This window comes from Embiotoca jacksoni, unplaced genomic scaffold (assembly GCF_022577435.1).
Source record: "Embiotoca jacksoni isolate LCO1_2020_lvr unplaced genomic scaffold, fEmbJac1.0.p SCAF_11, whole genome shotgun sequence".
Taxonomy (NCBI): Eukaryota; Metazoa; Chordata; class Actinopteri; family Embiotocidae; genus Embiotoca; species Embiotoca jacksoni.
This window is the reverse complement of record NW_027185241.1, coordinates 7,404,151-7,421,748: the sequence shown is the minus strand read 5'-3', so window position 1 is coordinate 7,421,748 and position 17,598 is coordinate 7,404,151. Positions and strand designations below refer to the sequence as shown.

Sequence of the window (17,598 nt, the reverse complement as noted above, 5' to 3'; positions counted from 1 at the left end):
TTATTGAAATAATTTATAGTTAAAGTCACCTTGAAACTTTGAACCTTATGAAGAATGGATCACACAGCACAACAAAAAGTCTTTACAGATTTAATTTCCAAGCAATGGTGCCATAATCACCCATTTATGAAAAGAAAACATTTAACACTGATTTGTTTTTCCGGTTAACAGTGTGCTAACTGATAAGACACCAGTAAGCATAAAAAAATCATGCATTTACATTTCATACAGTGAGATCTATACAATTCACATTTTCACTCTTTGCCAGTGAAGAAAGAAGATCATTTTTACAAGCAGAAACAGCACAGTACTAATAACAGAATGCATATTAAATGATCATGTTTAAATGGATAACTCTGCAGCAACCTAGAGGATGAACAGAAACACCAGTACATGAAGTATAAAGGAATTTAATGAAGTATTAAATGCAAAATAAAAGACCCTGTAGCTTTCGCTGAAAATCTAAAACACTTCTAAACTAACTAGAAGAGTTGCCGAGACCAATCGTCCACTTTTCTAAGATATGAAAATCTGCAACCACTATGTATATGTATGACTCAATGCCCATGTATTTACAATTGTGGCAATGTTATAATTGTTCCGGTACTGGTTCCACCCTATGGAATCAATGTCCCTGAGTACTCCATAGTGGTGCACTGGCCATCGGATATATCTCAGTGGGTTATCAAAAAATTCACTGTTTTTCTTTCCCAGGACTCTTCTGGTGCTCCATAGCAACTGCTTGTTATATTAAGTTTGAAAAAAATGCATGTGTATCCCAGAAGATTACTGGTACCTGTGACTGTGGATTGAAATATGGATTCACCTTATTTCTAGAACTGCCCATTTTTTGTTGCTATTAAACTTTACTATCTACTGGATTGCAAAATATTTGGGATTTAGTAGGCCAAACGCTGTAATTGTCATGATAAAACACGACCGATATTTTGCTTTCTTTTCTGTGTGGTGAGGAAATAGTTTTTTTTTCCTGCTTTCAAATGCGACTCATATTTACCTAAATTAGAGCCCCTGGTTAGGTTTAAGATAATGGGTTTGGTTAAAATTTTGACGTGACCCGCATTGCGTTTCAGAGTTACTATTTCCTTGAGGTTATGCAACATCTGTTGTCATGGCAAAAGTAAACACAGTTTTAAAAAACTGTCCTCCCTTGTGATTGGAAATGGGATGCAAATGTACACTAGATTGCTGCATTATCAAACCATCCATCCAACCCACTATAGGCATAATCCGAATTGAGTCTCTTACAGTACCAGATTAATAAAATGCTTGCACAAAAGGCCTTTGGGGTCATTTGGAGGAGGACTTGTCTTGAACAGAAATAACCACTGCATCACAGATGTAAAAACTGCTGTTTAAGATTAATGTCTATAATCATTTTCTTGTGTGTAATCCAGGAACAAAAATCTGCTTTCATTGAAGTCCCTTGACAACATAAAAATGTTCCAGTTGCTACTCCCAATAAGCCCAGACTCAGGGCCACTGCACAGAAACCACAAGCATAATCTGAATCAAATCACTCTTCTGCGGTACCAGATTGTTTATACAACCGCAACAGGTTGCTTCATTTCAAAACATAGCTTTGGGTTGCAATAAGATGCTTGCACAAAAGACCTATAGGGTCATTCTGTCTTGAACAGAAATAACCACTGCATTCCTCATATTTATACCTCTTTCAAAACCAAAATGCACTCTATAATAATTGTGTTTGTTTAAGATTAATGTATATAATCATTAACAATTTATTGTGTGTGATCTAAGGCAAAAATTTTACTCTCTCTGGAGTCCTTTGACAAATAAAAATGTTCCAGTTGCGACTCCCAATAAGCCCAGACTCAGGCCCACTCCACAGAAAACATCGAGTCCAAGACTTTGATGACTGAACTCAGGTTCTGTGGAAGAACAGAAGAAAAAAAACAAGAAATAGTAACAAATATGTATTTTTACAACACGTCATAAAATAGTTTTTATATTTAAAGATAAACTCAAGTCACCCCATATTTTTGTTTGAGGCCTCTCCAGTGCTGAGTGCTCCACAGTGCAGCTGTAAATGTCCCCCTCGCTCGGGGTGAACGTCAGGGTTGAGAACTGGTGGAAGGTTTGATCATTGTTGGGATAATATCGGCTGAGGGATACCCCCTCCGACACAGGATGGTTATTTTTGGTCCAGCTGACTTTGATGGAAGGTGGGTAGAAATGATTCACCAAGCAGATGAGGCTGTTTTCAACTCCCAGCTCAACTTCTTCTGCTGGGTACATCACGCTGTCAGGAGGGTCTTTGGTGGGTTAAAACACAATTACAAACGATCAGGAATTTATTGTATCGATCCCGTCACAATAAAGATCAATGTTGATGTTAGCACAACATTAAATAAATATCTTTTACCTTTCTCTTCTGGTGGATTACTTGCCTCCAATTTGCAGTATTGCAGAGTGGGTGGACATGCTCTTTTGGCTTTTAAACCATTGCTATACACTTTCAAATTTTGAAATACTTTACTTGGGTCAAACACGAGAAACATGGGAAGAGTGTATTCGATTGAATGTCTTTCAATATATAAATATAAATCTGTTTCACATGTATAGTTTTATTAAAGAAAGGGATTTTCAGTCCACAAAAAAGCATCATAAAGAAGCTTAATAATAATAATAATAATAACAACAATAAACTTTATTTGTATAAAACCTTTTATACAAGAAATGCAGCTCAAAATGCTAAAGACTAACCTCTAGAAATGAAAAGTGAGTCAAAATTTCTTCTTGCAAACTTTCCTGACAAGAAAAAAAAAATCCTACAAACCTTTTGTTTCCTCCAATAAAAACTGTTTTGGTTTAGCAATTTTACACCTTTCCTTCTTGTAGTTTGTGGAAAACATACCTGATACAAACTCTCTTACATTAAATTAAATCACAGTTGTTTCTATTTGGTGTAATGAAAATATAGCTCATAATGACGGTTTCTGTCCACTTTATTCCACGCACTACCATTGTTTTAAAAGTGGAAGTAGCTTAAGTCCCAAAAGCAGAACTGATTTGTTTCATAACTTGTGTGCAGTGACCTGTGCTGCTGCAACAGAGTTCATGGTTCCCTGTGGAGTTTCCTTGTTCACAAAAATAGTTGTGATTATTTTCAGTGTTACTTGACAAATTGCATGACGGTATTTCCATCCTCAGAAATATTTGCAATGGAAATTTTAAAACCTACGTATTTTACGTCCATGTTTTCTAGCTTCTTCTCTGCTTGCTGTATTTCTTGGCATGTTACACGATAGATCAGTGGAATAATGTTGTACCACTGACAGGAGTGTGTATGTGAATGATGAGCGCCATCTTGTAATGCAGTATCCTTTTCCCTTGATACATCTTTCTGTAAGTTTGTTTTGGTTGGTAAATTTTGACAGGGTCATTTGAGGTCATTTCACAAAAACTGGAGCGTGCAAAGCTCTCAGTGTACCAAATGACCTCGTCAAGCATAATTAGGACAACCTAGAGTGCTGCTGGGTCCTGGAAGGGTCCTTAGCTGTGCTGTCAGCACATGGTGCCAGCTTTACTAGGAGTTGAGTCATGGTATGTATGCATGAGCGAAGTGAGTGTTGTTTTTATTATTACTTGTTGAGTCACTTCACAGAAAGTGTTCAATTTACACATATTTGTACTATTTCATGTTCAAGGATTTTGATATGTTTACAGATAATTTTTATTTGAAGTGACAGGAATTTTTTTTATTCTGAGCTACGCACAGTGGACTGGGGCCATTGTTTACTCTCGTGATCAGCTGATCGCGTTGAGTAAGCCTCTACTGCTGCTGCCCAGAGCAAGGCCTGAAATCCCAGACAAACTTTGAAGAAGACGTCGGGGTTGCAGAGCTGGAGCTAAGCTGAAGGCGAAGAGGAGGAGATATAAACCATCGGTACCGGCGATTTTAATGGGGAACGTGAGGTCGTTGGCCAATAAGACGGACGAGCTCGGCGCGCTGGTAAAGACCCAGCGGGAATACCGGGAGTGCAGCATCATGTGTTTCACTGAGACATGGCTGCACTCACATTTCCCGGACCACAGTGCGGCCGTACCCGGCTTCAGGACTGTTCAGGCGGACAGAGTCGTTGTTCGGAGCGGCAAGAAGAAAGGTGGAGGGATTGCAGTCTATGTGAACGAGAGGTGGTGCAATCCCGACCACGTGTGTGTGAAGGAACGTTTCTGTAGCCCGGACATTGAACTTCTAGCCGTGGGGATGCGCCCGTATTATTTGCCGAGGGAGTTCTCGTCCGCCATTTTTATCGCTGTGTACGTTCCTCCATCAGCTGACGCAGTGGCAGCAGTGGACACCATCCACTCCACTGTGTCCAAACTTCAGACTAAGCATCCCGGTGCATTTTTGGCAGTTACTGGAGACTTTAACCAGTCTGGATAAAGTACTGCCAACTTTGCACCAGCATGTTAACTGCCCCACCCGGAACAATAAAACCATGGACCTATTGTATGTTAATGCCATGGATGCATACAGTGCTACTTCCCTTCCCCCCCTTGGTAGGTCGGATCACAACCTGGTCCTGCTGACACCAAAGTATGTTCCTCTGGTGCAGAGGCAGCCTGTAACCACCAGGACTGTGAGGAGGTGGACACAGGAGGCTAAAGACGCCCTGCAGGACTGCTTTGAGTCCACGGACTGGGATGTGCTGTGTGGACCACATGGGGAGGACATCAACAGCATGACGGACTACATCAAATTCTGTGAACACACCACCGTACCATCCCGGACTGTACACTGCTTCCCCAACAACAAGCTGTGGATCACCAGTGACCTGAAGGTGCTTCTTAATCAGAAGAAAGCAGCCTTCAGGTCTGGGGACAGGGAGGAGCTCAGGAGAGTGCAGCACGAACTGAAGGAGAAGCTGAGAGAGTGCAAGGACTCCTACAGGATAAAGCTGGAGGCCAAACTCCAGCAGAACAACGTAAGGGAGGTGTATGTTCCTCTGGTGCAGAGGTATGAAGGAGATTACTGGGTTGAAGGGGATAGAGAGACAACCAGGGGGCTCCCTGGAGAGGGCCAATGAGCTAAACTGTTTCTTCAACAGGTTTAGTTCACCGCCCTCATCTGTCTCCTCCACACCTTACACCTCCCAAACACCTCTGCTGCCTTCTCCCCTCCCCCCTCTGTCCCACCTGGTGAGCTGCATGGACACAGAGCCCTCAACTTTAAAGGGCTCTTCCACCATCGACGCCAAGACCCCCCTCCCCCCCTCTCTGTGACGACTGGCCAGGTTAGGAGACAGCTGGAGAGACTCCACCAGCGCAAGGCTGCAGGACCTGACGGCATCAGCCCCGGGGTCCTGAAGACCTGCGCCGTCCAGCTTGCTGAGGTCCTGCAACACCTCTTCAACCTGAGCCTGAAGCAGGAGGAAGTCCCGGTGCTGTGGAAGACGTCATGCCTGGTTCCAGTCCCCAAGAAGACGACTCCATCCGGCCTCAACAACTACTGACCGGTTGCCCTCACATCTCGTGATGAAGGTGCTGGAGAGGCTGGTCTTGGCTCACCTCAGGCCGCTGGTGAAATCTTCACTGGACCCGCTGCAATTTGCGTACCAGCATCATGTGGGAGTGGACGATGCCATCATCTACTGTACCCGCTGCAACGAGCTCAGTCGCACCTGGATGGAACTGGTGACTTTGTGAGAATCACTTTCTTTGATTTCTCCAGTGCATTTGACACCATCCAACCACTGCTGCTGAGTGAGAAGCTGCAGGTGGTGGGGGTGGACACGTCCACCGTCTCCTGGATCGCTGACTACCTGACAGGCAGACCACAGTTTGTCCGTCTGGGCAGTGTGCTGTCTGATACGGTGGTCAGTGGTACTGGAGCTCCTCAGGGAACTGTTCTGTCTCCCTTCCTGTTCACCTTATACACCACTGACTTCCAGTACAACTCAGAGTCCTGCCATCTGCAGAAGTTCTCTGATGACTCTGCTGTGGTCAGGTGTATAAGGGATGGACGGGAGGATGAGTACAGGGCAGTAGTGGAGGACTTTGTGGAGTGGGCGGGAAGAAATCACCTGCTCCTGAACGTGGCCAAGACCAGAGAGATGGTGGTCGACTTCAGGAGGAAGATGACGGTTCCACAACCGCTGAGAGTTCTGGGAGAGGAGGTGGACATGGTTGAGGAGTACAAGTACCTGGGTGTCTCCATTGACAACAGATTGAACTGGAAGACCAACATCAACGCTGTCTACAAGAAGGGGATGAGTCGACTCTTTTTCTTGAGGAAACTCCGATCCTTCAATGTGTGCAGCAAGATGTTGGAGATGTTCTACCACTCTGTTGTGGCCAGTGCATTGTACTTCACTGTGGTCTGCCGGGGGAGCAGCACTGGAGCCAGCGACACCAACAGACTTAACAAACTGGTTAAGAAGGCCGGCTCCATCATCGGCTACAAACTGGACAGCCTGGAAAAGGTGGTTGAGAGGAGGACGCTGAGGAAACTATTATCCATATTGGATAATCCTGACCACCCTCTCCACCACCTGCTGCAGGGACAGAGGAGCACTTTCTCCAAAAGACTCCTCCAGCTCCGCTGTCACAAGGACAGATACAGGAGATCATTCCTGCCCACTGCAATAAGACTGTACAATAACTCACCGATGGCAAAATCCATCACACAACAATAACACTGTTTTGTGATGGATTTTGGAGTGAAGTCTGTTTTTCTTGGTTGTTTAAATATTTAAAAAAAAAAACTAAAAAAACTTCGCACTATTGTTTAGTTAGTTTTAATTTAATTATTCTATTTTATTTTATTCTATTTTATTGTATCTACTGTGCATTTTATATGTAATATTTTTACTGTTATTTTCTTTCTTTCCTGTATCTATAAATGCTGCTGTAGCGAAAGAATTTCCCCTTGGGGATTAATAAAGTATCTATCTATCTATCTATCTGTCTATCTGTCTATCTATCTATCTATCTATCTACACATCTATCTATCTATCTATCTATCTACACATCTATCTACACTAGTTAAGCTGGCTAAACCAGATAGATAACCTGGTCTGTTAGTTCATGTAACATTTTAATATGGTCAAAGGGCATTTTCTCTGTTAGTACCTTGTTGTTAGTTCATTAAACTAATGTACTAATGTTAACTACACAATTCCACGGTATTAGAAAGCAAGTTTATTTGTATTGACAAGAATCTTCTGTAGACATTGTGATAATAGTAGTCACTAACTTGTTCATAGACAGCATACTTAATATGGTACATTACATGATGTCTGTATGTTTGATTTCTATTCCATTGTTATGTTTGTATTTCAGAAAACATATCATCACTCGGGGGCTCGGAGGTTGAGTGCTCAGTGGCTGAGGCTAGGAAAGCTGCAGGGCTTCTAAAAAAGGTCTTGAAAAGCATCTGTTTGCAATATTTTCAGTATGCCATCTATTAAGAGGCACTATCCGTTTCAAATTTTTATTTTATTATCATGCTTGATTCAATCTCACTACCCAACAGTATTCCTGTGTATATTTGTGTGTGATTTGTATATATGTTTGTTGGTGTACTGCAGTGGGCTTTGTATGATTCTGTGGCCCTAACTCTGCACATTAGTGGGGTGGTGGAGGTTGATTTATGTGCTGCCTCCCTATGTGCTAAAACATTATGGTGTAGAGTCTCCCCACAGCATCCAACTGAGGATGACTCCTTACATCATCTGTCATCATGAGATCATTATAACTTGTAGGAATTAACAAATGAATGAAACTTTGACTATTGTATCACACTGGTCACCATAATTTTATTTGAAGCTAAGTGCTGCATATATATTTTCAACTGATAAAACAATGATATCTTTCACAGTCAGGTCTTCAGACCTTTCTACAACAACATAACAATCACTAACTGTTATGTGGTGGGGTGTTTTTCCAGGACCCAAATGCAAGCTCACAGACTCAAGGTTTTCAAATTCCAAAAATACAGTCTTTATTGTCCAAAAAAACAAACAAAAAGCTACAAACCAAAAAGGTGGCACTGAGCGTGTCCACTTTACGTCCAGTCGGGAGGGCAACTCAACCGACAGCTCCAGGGGGACACGGGTAACAGGGCAGCCGGCAGACCAGCGGAAGGGACGGCGTCAACAATCCTCCAAGCCGGGAGGGCAACTCCACCGACTGGTGATTTTGACGGGGGATATCCGCAGGAGACACAGAGGCCGGAGGAACGGGAACGGGAACAGGAACAGGGCTGACGGAGAGCTGACGGGGAGCAGACGGAAGACGGACGGGGAGCAGACAGAGGACGGACGGGTGGCTAACAAAAATGCACCGACAACCAGAGTTGTGCAGGGGCAGGTTACATATAGTCTGGGGAGGTGATCAGGGAGATGCAGCACACCTGCAGGTGGTGATCAGGGGTGAGTGGCTGCATCTGCTGGGACTGGTGAGGGGCGTGGCCATGGGAGGTGAGTGGCGTGGCCACAGACAAAGACAGGGGACACAGGAGGAGAGGTGATCGGGGGCAAAACGGAGGACAAAAACTGAACTCCTGACACTAACAAAACAATTTCTGCTTAAAGGGTGAACAAATCAAAGTAGGTAATAATTAGATAGCCCATCTTGCTTGGTTTTCCTTAATTTCGTTGAGAGATTTTATAATTACAATAGCTCTTTTAAATCAGCATAATTTCTTTCATACTAAATTAAATGGTTCTCACTTTTCCTTTTTCTCATTTTTAAATCGATAAACCTCAGTGGCCCAAGGAAAATTACCCGCTGTGCAACTCAAGATGTCAGGCTTCTAGTGACAATAGATGTAAAACATGATTCCCAACAAAACTGTATTTCCTTAATACTTTCAAAAACAAATCTTCGAACTTCAGTAAAAGTTAACTTTTAATGACATCACAAAACAGATTATCCCTGTACATATATAGCATAATGTCAGCCTGCGTGTAAAAACCTTTATTTTTGTACCATTTTGCTGAGAGGATTCCACCTTTCAATAACTTTAAGTTTTTGCTGGTATAATACATTTTTCAGCAAAGGGGCAGGCAAAATTAATTTGTAGGCACCAACTCCCGGCCTAGAAAAAAACAGAAAGAAGAACAGAGTCACAAATTGTTGATTAGAAATCACAATAACCTCACAGGCTCCTTTTATAAACGACAGGTGCTACATTAACTCAGACATAGCTGTGTCTGTAATTATGACTGGTAGTGTTGACTTTCACATTGTAATTTAAAGAATAATAAAACAGTAAATATTTTCTGACAGAAATACCTTGATTACTCCAGGACTTCCAACAGTGCTGCCATTTATGCAGAATGGTGAAATTTTAAAATGCTATTTAACGTACAGGTATCATAAACATAACTTTCTGTTTGTGTGATTTTGGTCCATTAATTAACTAGTAGGATTGTAAAAGTTACAGACCAATGATAGTTTTGAAAAGAGCCTGTTCATCGCTGCACATTTTTCGCCTACAGCTGCTAACACTAGAGGCCCTAAAGAATCTGATTTTGTTGATATTATTGGGGATTAATTTTGCCCTTTTCTCACCACGTTTGTTCTTTTTGTAGAAAATCAGCCCAGCAAGTACAAGGACCAGACCCAGCAGCAGCCCTGCTGTCCCAACCGCAATCTTATTCACCCCTGACTCAGGCATCGGGTCTGAAAACATATTTATCCCAAACACATTTACTTACTGTATATTCATGTTTATTAATGTATCCTTCCATAACTCTGTCATAACAACAAGATGATTGTTGCCTCAGTAAAATAAATCAAAGTTAATTCAATCAATCCCCTCCACCTTCTTTCACTCTCTTACCCCAGTCATAAAGCTTGGGCTCCATGAGGCTGGCATGCTCCACCATGCAGCTGATTTTCTCTCCAGGTTCGGGTGTAATCTCCAGATGGGAGTGGAGCTGGTAGAGCCAGTTCCCATTGGGAAGCTCCTCAGTGGATGTCACGTCAGATGTTACTTTCTTTCCATCTCTCAGCCAGGTCACTCTGATTTCTTTGGGATAAAAGCCATAAGCACTGCAGACGAGCATGCCTGAATGTTTGCTGCTCGCTGCCTTAACTGACCTCAGCTTGACGGAGGGCTCGGCTAGAGGAGAATACCCAAAGACAAAACTGTTAAATGTCATTAATTAATCCACTTATTATGCACTTATAATGAGAAGTTTCTGTAAGACTTTAGATTACAGCCTTGCAATTTATTGTGTAAATATTTTTGTACATCTGATGTACCAAAGAAAATGAGGGGAAGAACAGTTCCAGTGTAACAAGTTTACTTATAAGAGGGACCTATAAATACAGGGTAATGTACACTTAATATGACATACTTACATAATTAAATAATTACTATCTTATTAATAGTAAAAAAGCAACAACAAAAAAAATGCCTCAGAAAAAATTGCTGAGGCTTGTTGCTTCAAAGGAGCAGTGTTTAGTGGCATCTAGTGGTTGCAGATTGCAACTAACTGAACACCCCTCGCCTCACCCTCCCCTTCCAAGCATGTACTAGAATCTAAATTGATTGACAAAATGGTTTGTAAAGGAGTATTTGTACAGTGTAAATATATTTCCTGATAAACTTTGATCATATCTGTTTATGCTGTAATTTAGAAAATATGCAGTTTTATTTATTTCTAGGTCCCTCTTCAACACAAAGTTGTAACCCAGTTAATCTCTCATCTCTCACCTTCTTTCATTGTACTCGTACCCAGTAAGTATGACATAGACTAGACTAAGACATAGTAAATTTAATTAGAAGGCTTTGTAATCTGGAGCGTTATCAGACTTTCAGCTTTGATCAGAAAATCACCTGTTTTTGATAACAAATCAAAGATTTGTGGGAGGTTGGATTTGCACTTCTCTGCATTCTTTTTCTCTTGTTCCAAAAAACCTTTACTTTTGTTGAGTTCGTCGGCAACTTCCTTTCCTTTATCCGTGTAGCCGATATACTTTCCCAACGTGCTGTTGTATTGGCCTAGAAGCACCTTGTTGAAGTAGATTTGCTCCAGATAAACGTAATCATGGGGAGAAGTGAACTGGCAACGAATCAAAGCATAACCATAGAGAGCACCTGTAACATGAAACAAACAAGTGTTCGGTGATGTACAAAATATTCTTGTTCATTACTTATTCACACACAACAGATGTTAGAATTTTAAAAAGTCAATACTTTTTGTCTTCAAACTGTAAGGATAGGCAGTAGCATTCCTGTCTATGTTTTACTTTGACTGCAGCACAAACAACAACAACAGCTTTTTGTTTGAATGGTACTTACTTGCTCTTGAAAAAAGCAGGGACAGACACGACAGAGACAGGAACTTGTAAATATGCATGGTTGACAAACTAGAAAGGACAAACTGAAATGGGAACCAAAACAATGTCGCACTGGAAACACAAGGAAGTGAAGAATGGGATTGCTCAACGTTCTGATAAGCAGGTACGGTATGTCATATTACGTAGGCGTGGTTCCCTGGGTGGAGTTATTTGTTTTCACATTTAATTTTTTTGAAACATAGACAACGCAGTCACATGTTTCAAGTTTTCAATGCTATTCTGGGAATTTCCCCTGTCATTGTTCAGTAGTTATAGTTTGTCCAATTTCATATCAATGAATTATTGAAATAATTTATAGTTAAAGTCACCTTGAAACTTTGAACCTTATGAAGAATGGATCACACAGCACAACAAAAAGCCTTTACAGATTTAATTTCCAAGCAATGGTGCCATAATCACCCATTTATGAAAAGAAAACATTTAACACTGATCTGTTTTTCCGGTTAACAGTGTGCTAACTAATAAGACACCAGTAAGCATAAAAAAAAATCATGCATTTACATTTCATACAGTGAGATCTATACAATTCACATTTTCACTCTTTGCCAGTGAAGAAAGAAGATCATTTTTACAAGCAGAAACAGCACAGTACTAATAACAGAATGCATATTAAATGATCATGTTTAAATGGATAACTCTGCAGCAACCTAGAGGATGAACAGAAACACCAGTACATGAAGTATAAAGGAATTTAATGAAGTATTAAATGCAAAATAAAAGACCCTGTAGCTTTCACTGAAAATCTAAAACACTTCTAAACTAACTAGAAGAGTTGCCGAGACCAATCGTCCACTTTTCTAAGATATGAAAATCTGCAACCACTATGTATATGTATGACTCAATGCCCATGTATTTACAATTGTGGCAATGTTATAATTGTTCCGGTACCGGTTCCACCCTATGGAATCAATGTCCCTGAGTACTCCATAGTGGTGCACTGGCCATCGGATATATCTCAGTGGGTTATCAAAAAATTCACTGTTTTTCTTTCCCAGGACTCTTCTGGTGCTCCATAGCAACTGCTTGTTATATTAAGTTTGAAAAAAATGCATGTGTATCCCAGAAGATTACTGATACCTGTGACTGTGGATTGAAATATGGATTCACCGTATTCCTAGAACCGCCCATTTTTTGCTGCTATTAAACTTTACTATCTACTGGATTGCAAAATATTTGGGATTTAGTAGGCCAAGCGCTGTAATTGTCATGATAAAACACGACCGATATTTTGTTTTCTTTTCTGTGTGGTGAGGAAATTTTTTTTTTTTTCCTGCTTTCAAATCCAACCCATATTTACCTAAATTAGAGCCCCTGGTTAGGTTTAAGATAATAGGTTTGGTTAAAATTTTGACGTGACCCGCATTGCGTTTCAGAGTTACTATTTCCTTGAGGTTATGCAACATCTGTTGTCATGGCAAAAGTAAACACAGTTTTAAAAAACTGTCCTCCCTTGTGATTGGAAATGGGATGCAAATGTACACTAGATTGCTGCGTTATCAAACCATCCATCCAACCCACTATAGGCATAATCCGAATTGAGTCTCTTACAGTACCAGATTAATAAAATGCTTGCACAAAAGGCCTTTGGGGTCATTTGGAGGAGGACTTGTCTTGAACAGAAATAACCACTGCATCACAGATGTAAAAACTGCTGTTTAAGATTAATGTCTATAATCATTTTCTTGTGTGTAATCCGGGAACAAAAATCTGCTTTCATTGGAGTCCCTTGACAACATAAAAATGTTCCAGTTGCTACTCCCAATAAGGCCAGACTCAGGGCCACTGCACAGAAACCACAAGCATAATCTGAATCAAATCACTCGTCTGCGGTACCAGATTGTTTATACAACCGCAACAGGTTGCTTCATTTCAAAACATAGCTTTGGGTTGCAATAAGATGCTTGCACAAAAGACCTATAGGGTCATTCTGTCTTGAACAGAAATAACCACTGCATTCCTCATATTTATACCTCTTTCAAAACCAAAATGCACTCTATAATAATTGTGTTTGTTTAAGATTAATGTATATAATCATTAACAATTTATTGTGTGTGATCTAAGGCAAAAATTTTACTCTCTCTGGAGTCCTTTGACAAATAAAAATGTTCCAGTTGCGACTCCCAATAAGCCCAGACTCAGGCCCACTCCACAGAAAACATCGAGTCCAAGACTTTGATGACTGAACTCAGGTTCTGTGGAAGAACAGAAGAAAAAAAACAAGAAATAGTAACAAATATGTATTTTTACAACACGTCATAAAATAGTTTTTATATTTAAAGATAAACTCAAGTCACCCCATATTTTTGTTTGAGGCCTCTCCAGTGCTGAGTGCTCCACAGTGCAGCTGTAAATGTCCCCCTCGCTCGGGGTGAACGTCAGGGTTGAGAACTGGTGGAAGGTTTGATCATTGTTGGGATAATATCGGCTGAGGGATACCCCCTCCGACACAGGATGGTTATTTTTGGTCCAGCTGACTTTGATGGAAGGTGGGTAGAAATGATTCACCAAGCAGATGAGGCTGTTTTCAACTCCCAGCTCAACTTCTTCTGCTGGGTACATCACGCTGTCAGGAGGGTCTTTGGTGGGTTAAAACACAATTACAAACGATCAGGAATTTATTGTATCGATCCCGTCACAATAAAGATCAATGTTGATGTTAGCACAACATTAAATAAATATCTTTTACCTTTCTCTTCTGGTGGATTACTTGCCTCCAATTTGCAGTATTGCAGAGCGGGTGGACATGCTCTTTTGGCTTTTAAACCATTGCTATACACTTTCAAATTTTGAAATACTTTACTTGGGTCAAACACGAGAAACACGGGAAGAGTGTATTCGATTGAATGTCTTTCAAAATCTATGTACAACATCTCGTTACCATCAAATTCATACAGTACCTGAGCTGTGCTGTTTTCAAAGCAGCCTATATAATAGGTGACTTCATGGGTAACTGAAAAAAACAATAAAATACAAATACGAATATCTATAAATGAATTGATGTGGCTCTGTTACAATAAAAAGCTCTGCTCTTCATACTGTCTACTAAACGATTGGATTTTTAATTATCATGCATTTATATAAGTTCCAGAAACTTTAAAAAGTCTCCAGTGGAAGGTTAAGTTTTGATCTGAACAAAGGAGTAAATTTAAAACTTACTTTGTGAGAAAGCACAGAAGCTGTTGACCATCAGGATTATGACAGCAGAGCACTTCGTGTGTGAGCTGTGGATCGCCATGTTGGGAGACCTGCACTACAAAGTGTAGACAAAGCAAATGGTGATCTCACACTCGATCAAAAACGTCCTTTGGTCCTTTGGTGAATCATTGCAAAGCTCTGTAATCGTGACTTATCAGAAGTACTGGGCTGCTGTAGAACCACAACTTCCTTGTTGTGTGAGCGTTGATGGTAACACAGCAGTCTAACCTATTTTGCAGAGGGTGCTTTAAATCTGGACGTAGTTACAAAAATAAAGCTTTTGAGCCCACATCATTCAGAAATATTGATTATGAGTAAGGATGGCACATATGAGGTTGTTTCATGACAATCAACATGGCATATCCTTTATTCTGAACACAAAACAAGTTCATGTCTCGACACTTTCCAACTTCCTTATCCTGTTATTGGCACTCATCCCAAAGCTATTTGTTCTTACTGAAAATATAAATCTGTTTCACATATATAGTTTTATTAAAGAAAGGGATTTTCAGTCCACAAAAAAGCATCACAAAGAAGCTTAATAATAATAATAATAATAATAATAACAACAATAAACTTTATTTGTATAAAACCTTTTATACAAGAAATGCAGCTCAAAATGCTAAAGACTAACATCTAGAAATGAAAAGTAAGTCAAAATTTCTTCTTGCAAACTTTCCTGACAAGAAAAAAAAATCCTACAAACCTTTTGTTTCCTCCAATAAAAACTGTTTTGGTTTAGCAATTTTACACCTTTCCTTCTTGTAGTTTGTGGAAAACATACCTGATACAAACTCTCTTACATTAAATTAAATCACAGTTGTTTCTATTTGGTGTAATGAAAATATAGCTCATAATGACGGTTTCTGTCCACTTTATTCCACGCACTACCGTTGTTTTAAAAGTGGAAGTAGCTTAAGTCCCAAAAGCAGAACTGATTTGTTTCATAACTTGTGTGCAGTGACCTGTGCTGCTGCAACAGGGTTCATGGTTTCCTGTGGAGTTTCCTTGTTCACAAAAATAGTTGTGATTATTTTCAGTGTTACTTGACAAATTGCATGACGGTATTTCCATCCTCAGAAATATTTGCAATGGAAATTTTAAAAACCTACGTATTTTACGTCCATGTTTTCTAGCTTCTTCTCTGCTTGCTGTATTTCTTGGCATGTTACACGATAGATCAGTGGAATAATGTTGTACTACTGACAGGAGTGTGTATGTGAGTGATGAGCGCCATCTTGTAATGCAGTATCCTTTTCCCTTGATACATCTTTCTGTAAGTTTGTTTTGGTTGGTAAATTTTGACAGGGTCATTTGAGGTCATTTCACAAAAACTGGAGCGTGCAAAGCTCTCAGTGTACCAAATGACCTCGTCAAGCATAGTTAGGACAACCTAGAGTGCTGCTGGGTCCTGGAAGGGTCCTTAGCTGTGCTGTCAGCACATGGTGCCAGCTTTACTCGGAGTTGAGTCATGGTATGTATGCATGAGCGAAGTGAGTGTTGTTTTTATTATTACTTGTTGAGTCACTTCACAGAAAGTGTTCAATTTACACATATTTGTACTATTTCATGTTCAAGGATTTTGATATGTTTACAGATCATTTTTATTTGAAGTGACAGGAATTTTTTTTATTCTGAGCTACGCACAGTGGACTGGGGCCATTGTTTACTCTCGTGATCAGCTGATCGCGTTGAGTAAGCCTCTACTGCTGCTGCCCAGAGCAAGGCCTGAAATCCCGGACGAACTTCGAAGAAGACGTCGGGGTTGCAGAGTTGGAGCTAAGCTGAAGGTGAAGAGGAGGAGATATAAACCATCAGTACCGACGATTTTAATGGGGAACGTGAGGTCGTTGGCCAATAAGACGGACGAGCTCGGCGCGCTGGTAAAGACCCAGCGGGAATACCGGGAGTGCAGCATCATGTGTTTCACTGAGACATGGCTGCACTCACATTTCCCGGACCACAGTGCGGCCGTACCCGGCTTCAGGACTGTTCAGGCGGACAGAGTCGTTGTTCGGAGCGGCAAGAAGAAAGGTGGAGGGATTGCAGTCTATGTGAACGAGAGGTGGTGCAATCCCGACCACGTGTGTGTGAAGGAACGTTTCTGTAGCCCGGACATTGAACTTCTAGCCGTGGGGATGCGCCCGTATTATTTGCCGAGGGAGTTCTCGTCCGCCATTTTTATCGCTGTGTACGTTCCTCCATCAGCTGACGCAGTGGCAGCAGTGGACACCATCCACTCCACTGTGTCCAAACTTCAGACTAAGCATCCCGGTGCATTTTTGGCAGTTACTGGAGACTTTAACCAGTCTGGATAAAGTACTGCCAACTTTGCACCAGTATGTTAACTGCCCCACCCGGAACAATAAAACCATGGACCTATTGTATGTTAATGCCATGGATGCATACAGTGCTACTTCCCTTCCCCCCCTTGGTAGGTCGGATCACAACCTGGTCCTGCTGACACCAAAGTATGTTCCTCTGGTGCAGAGGCAGCCTGTAACCACCAGGACTGTGAGGAGGTGGACACAGGAGGCTAAAGACACCCTGCAGGACTGCTTTGAGTCCACGGACTGGGATGTGCTGTGTGGACCACATGGGGAGGACATCAACAGCATGACGGACTACATCAAATTCTGTGAACACACCACCGTACCATCCCGGACTGTACACTGCTTCCCCAACAACAAGCTGTGGATCACCAGTGACCTGAAGGTGCTTCTTAATCAGAAGAAAGCAGCCTTCAGGTCTGGGGACAGGGAGGAGCTCAGGAGAGTGCAGCACGAACTGAAGGAGAAGCTGAGAGAGTGCAAGGACTCCTACAGGATGAAGCTGGAGGCCAAACTCCAGCAGAACAACGTAAGGGAGGTGTATGTTCCTCTGGTGCAGAGGTATGAAGGAGATTACTGGGTTCAAGGGGATAGAGAGACAACCAGGGGGCTCCCTGGAGAGGGCCAATGAGCTAAACTGTTTCTTCAACAGGTTTAGTTCACCGCCCTCATCTGTCTCCTCCACACCTTACACCTCCCAAACACCTCTGCTGCC

The 17,598-nt window shown here is 41.3% G+C and overlaps 3 protein-coding genes across 6 annotated transcripts; all 3 read right to left on the bottom strand.

The window, feature by feature from the left end:
• Positions 1 to 1,549: 1,549 nt before the first annotated feature.
• Positions 1,550 to 3,584, bottom strand: LOC138191585 (H-2 class II histocompatibility antigen, A-S alpha chain-like). Its single transcript, XM_069138483.1, has 4 exons — positions 3,505 to 3,584; positions 2,405 to 2,565; positions 2,013 to 2,294; positions 1,550 to 1,910 (listed from the first exon to the last, which is right to left on the bottom strand). Exons 1-4 carry the CDS (start codon positions 3,582 to 3,584, stop codon positions 1,789 to 1,791), a joined length of 645 nt encoding a protein of 214 aa, XP_068994584.1. The 3' UTR covers positions 1,550 to 1,788.
• Positions 3,585 to 7,962: 4,378 nt separating this feature from the next.
• Positions 7,963 to 11,414, bottom strand: LOC138194248 (DLA class II histocompatibility antigen, DR-1 beta chain-like). The gene is made up of 5 exons (XM_069142836.1): positions 11,300 to 11,414; positions 10,835 to 11,095; positions 9,833 to 10,114; positions 9,562 to 9,672; positions 7,963 to 9,085 (listed from the first exon to the last, which is right to left on the bottom strand). The coding sequence occupies exons 1-5, from the start codon at positions 11,355 to 11,357 to the stop codon at positions 9,060 to 9,062; spliced, it is 738 nt and encodes a 245-aa protein (XP_068998937.1). The 5' UTR covers positions 11,358 to 11,414; the 3' UTR covers positions 7,963 to 9,059.
• A 299-nt stretch (positions 11,415 to 11,713) lies between these two features.
• LOC138194247 (H-2 class II histocompatibility antigen, A-U alpha chain-like) lies at positions 11,714 to 15,432 on the bottom strand. Of its 4 annotated transcripts, none has more exons than XM_069142831.1 (5): positions 15,260 to 15,432; positions 14,515 to 14,608; positions 14,045 to 14,308; positions 13,653 to 13,934; positions 11,714 to 13,550 (listed from the first exon to the last, which is right to left on the bottom strand). In XM_069142831.1, the coding sequence occupies exons 2-5, from the start codon at positions 14,591 to 14,593 to the stop codon at positions 13,429 to 13,431; spliced, it is 747 nt and encodes a 248-aa protein (XP_068998932.1). In that variant the 5' UTR covers positions 14,594 to 14,608; positions 15,260 to 15,432; the 3' UTR covers positions 11,714 to 13,428. The 4 variants fall into 4 exon arrangements, with proteins under 4 accessions (XP_068998932.1, XP_068998934.1, XP_068998935.1 ...); XM_069142833.1 differs by having other exon boundaries at positions 14,515 to 14,603; XM_069142834.1 differs by having other exon boundaries at positions 15,338 to 15,432.
• Between the last annotated feature and the right edge of the window lie 2,166 nt (positions 15,433 to 17,598).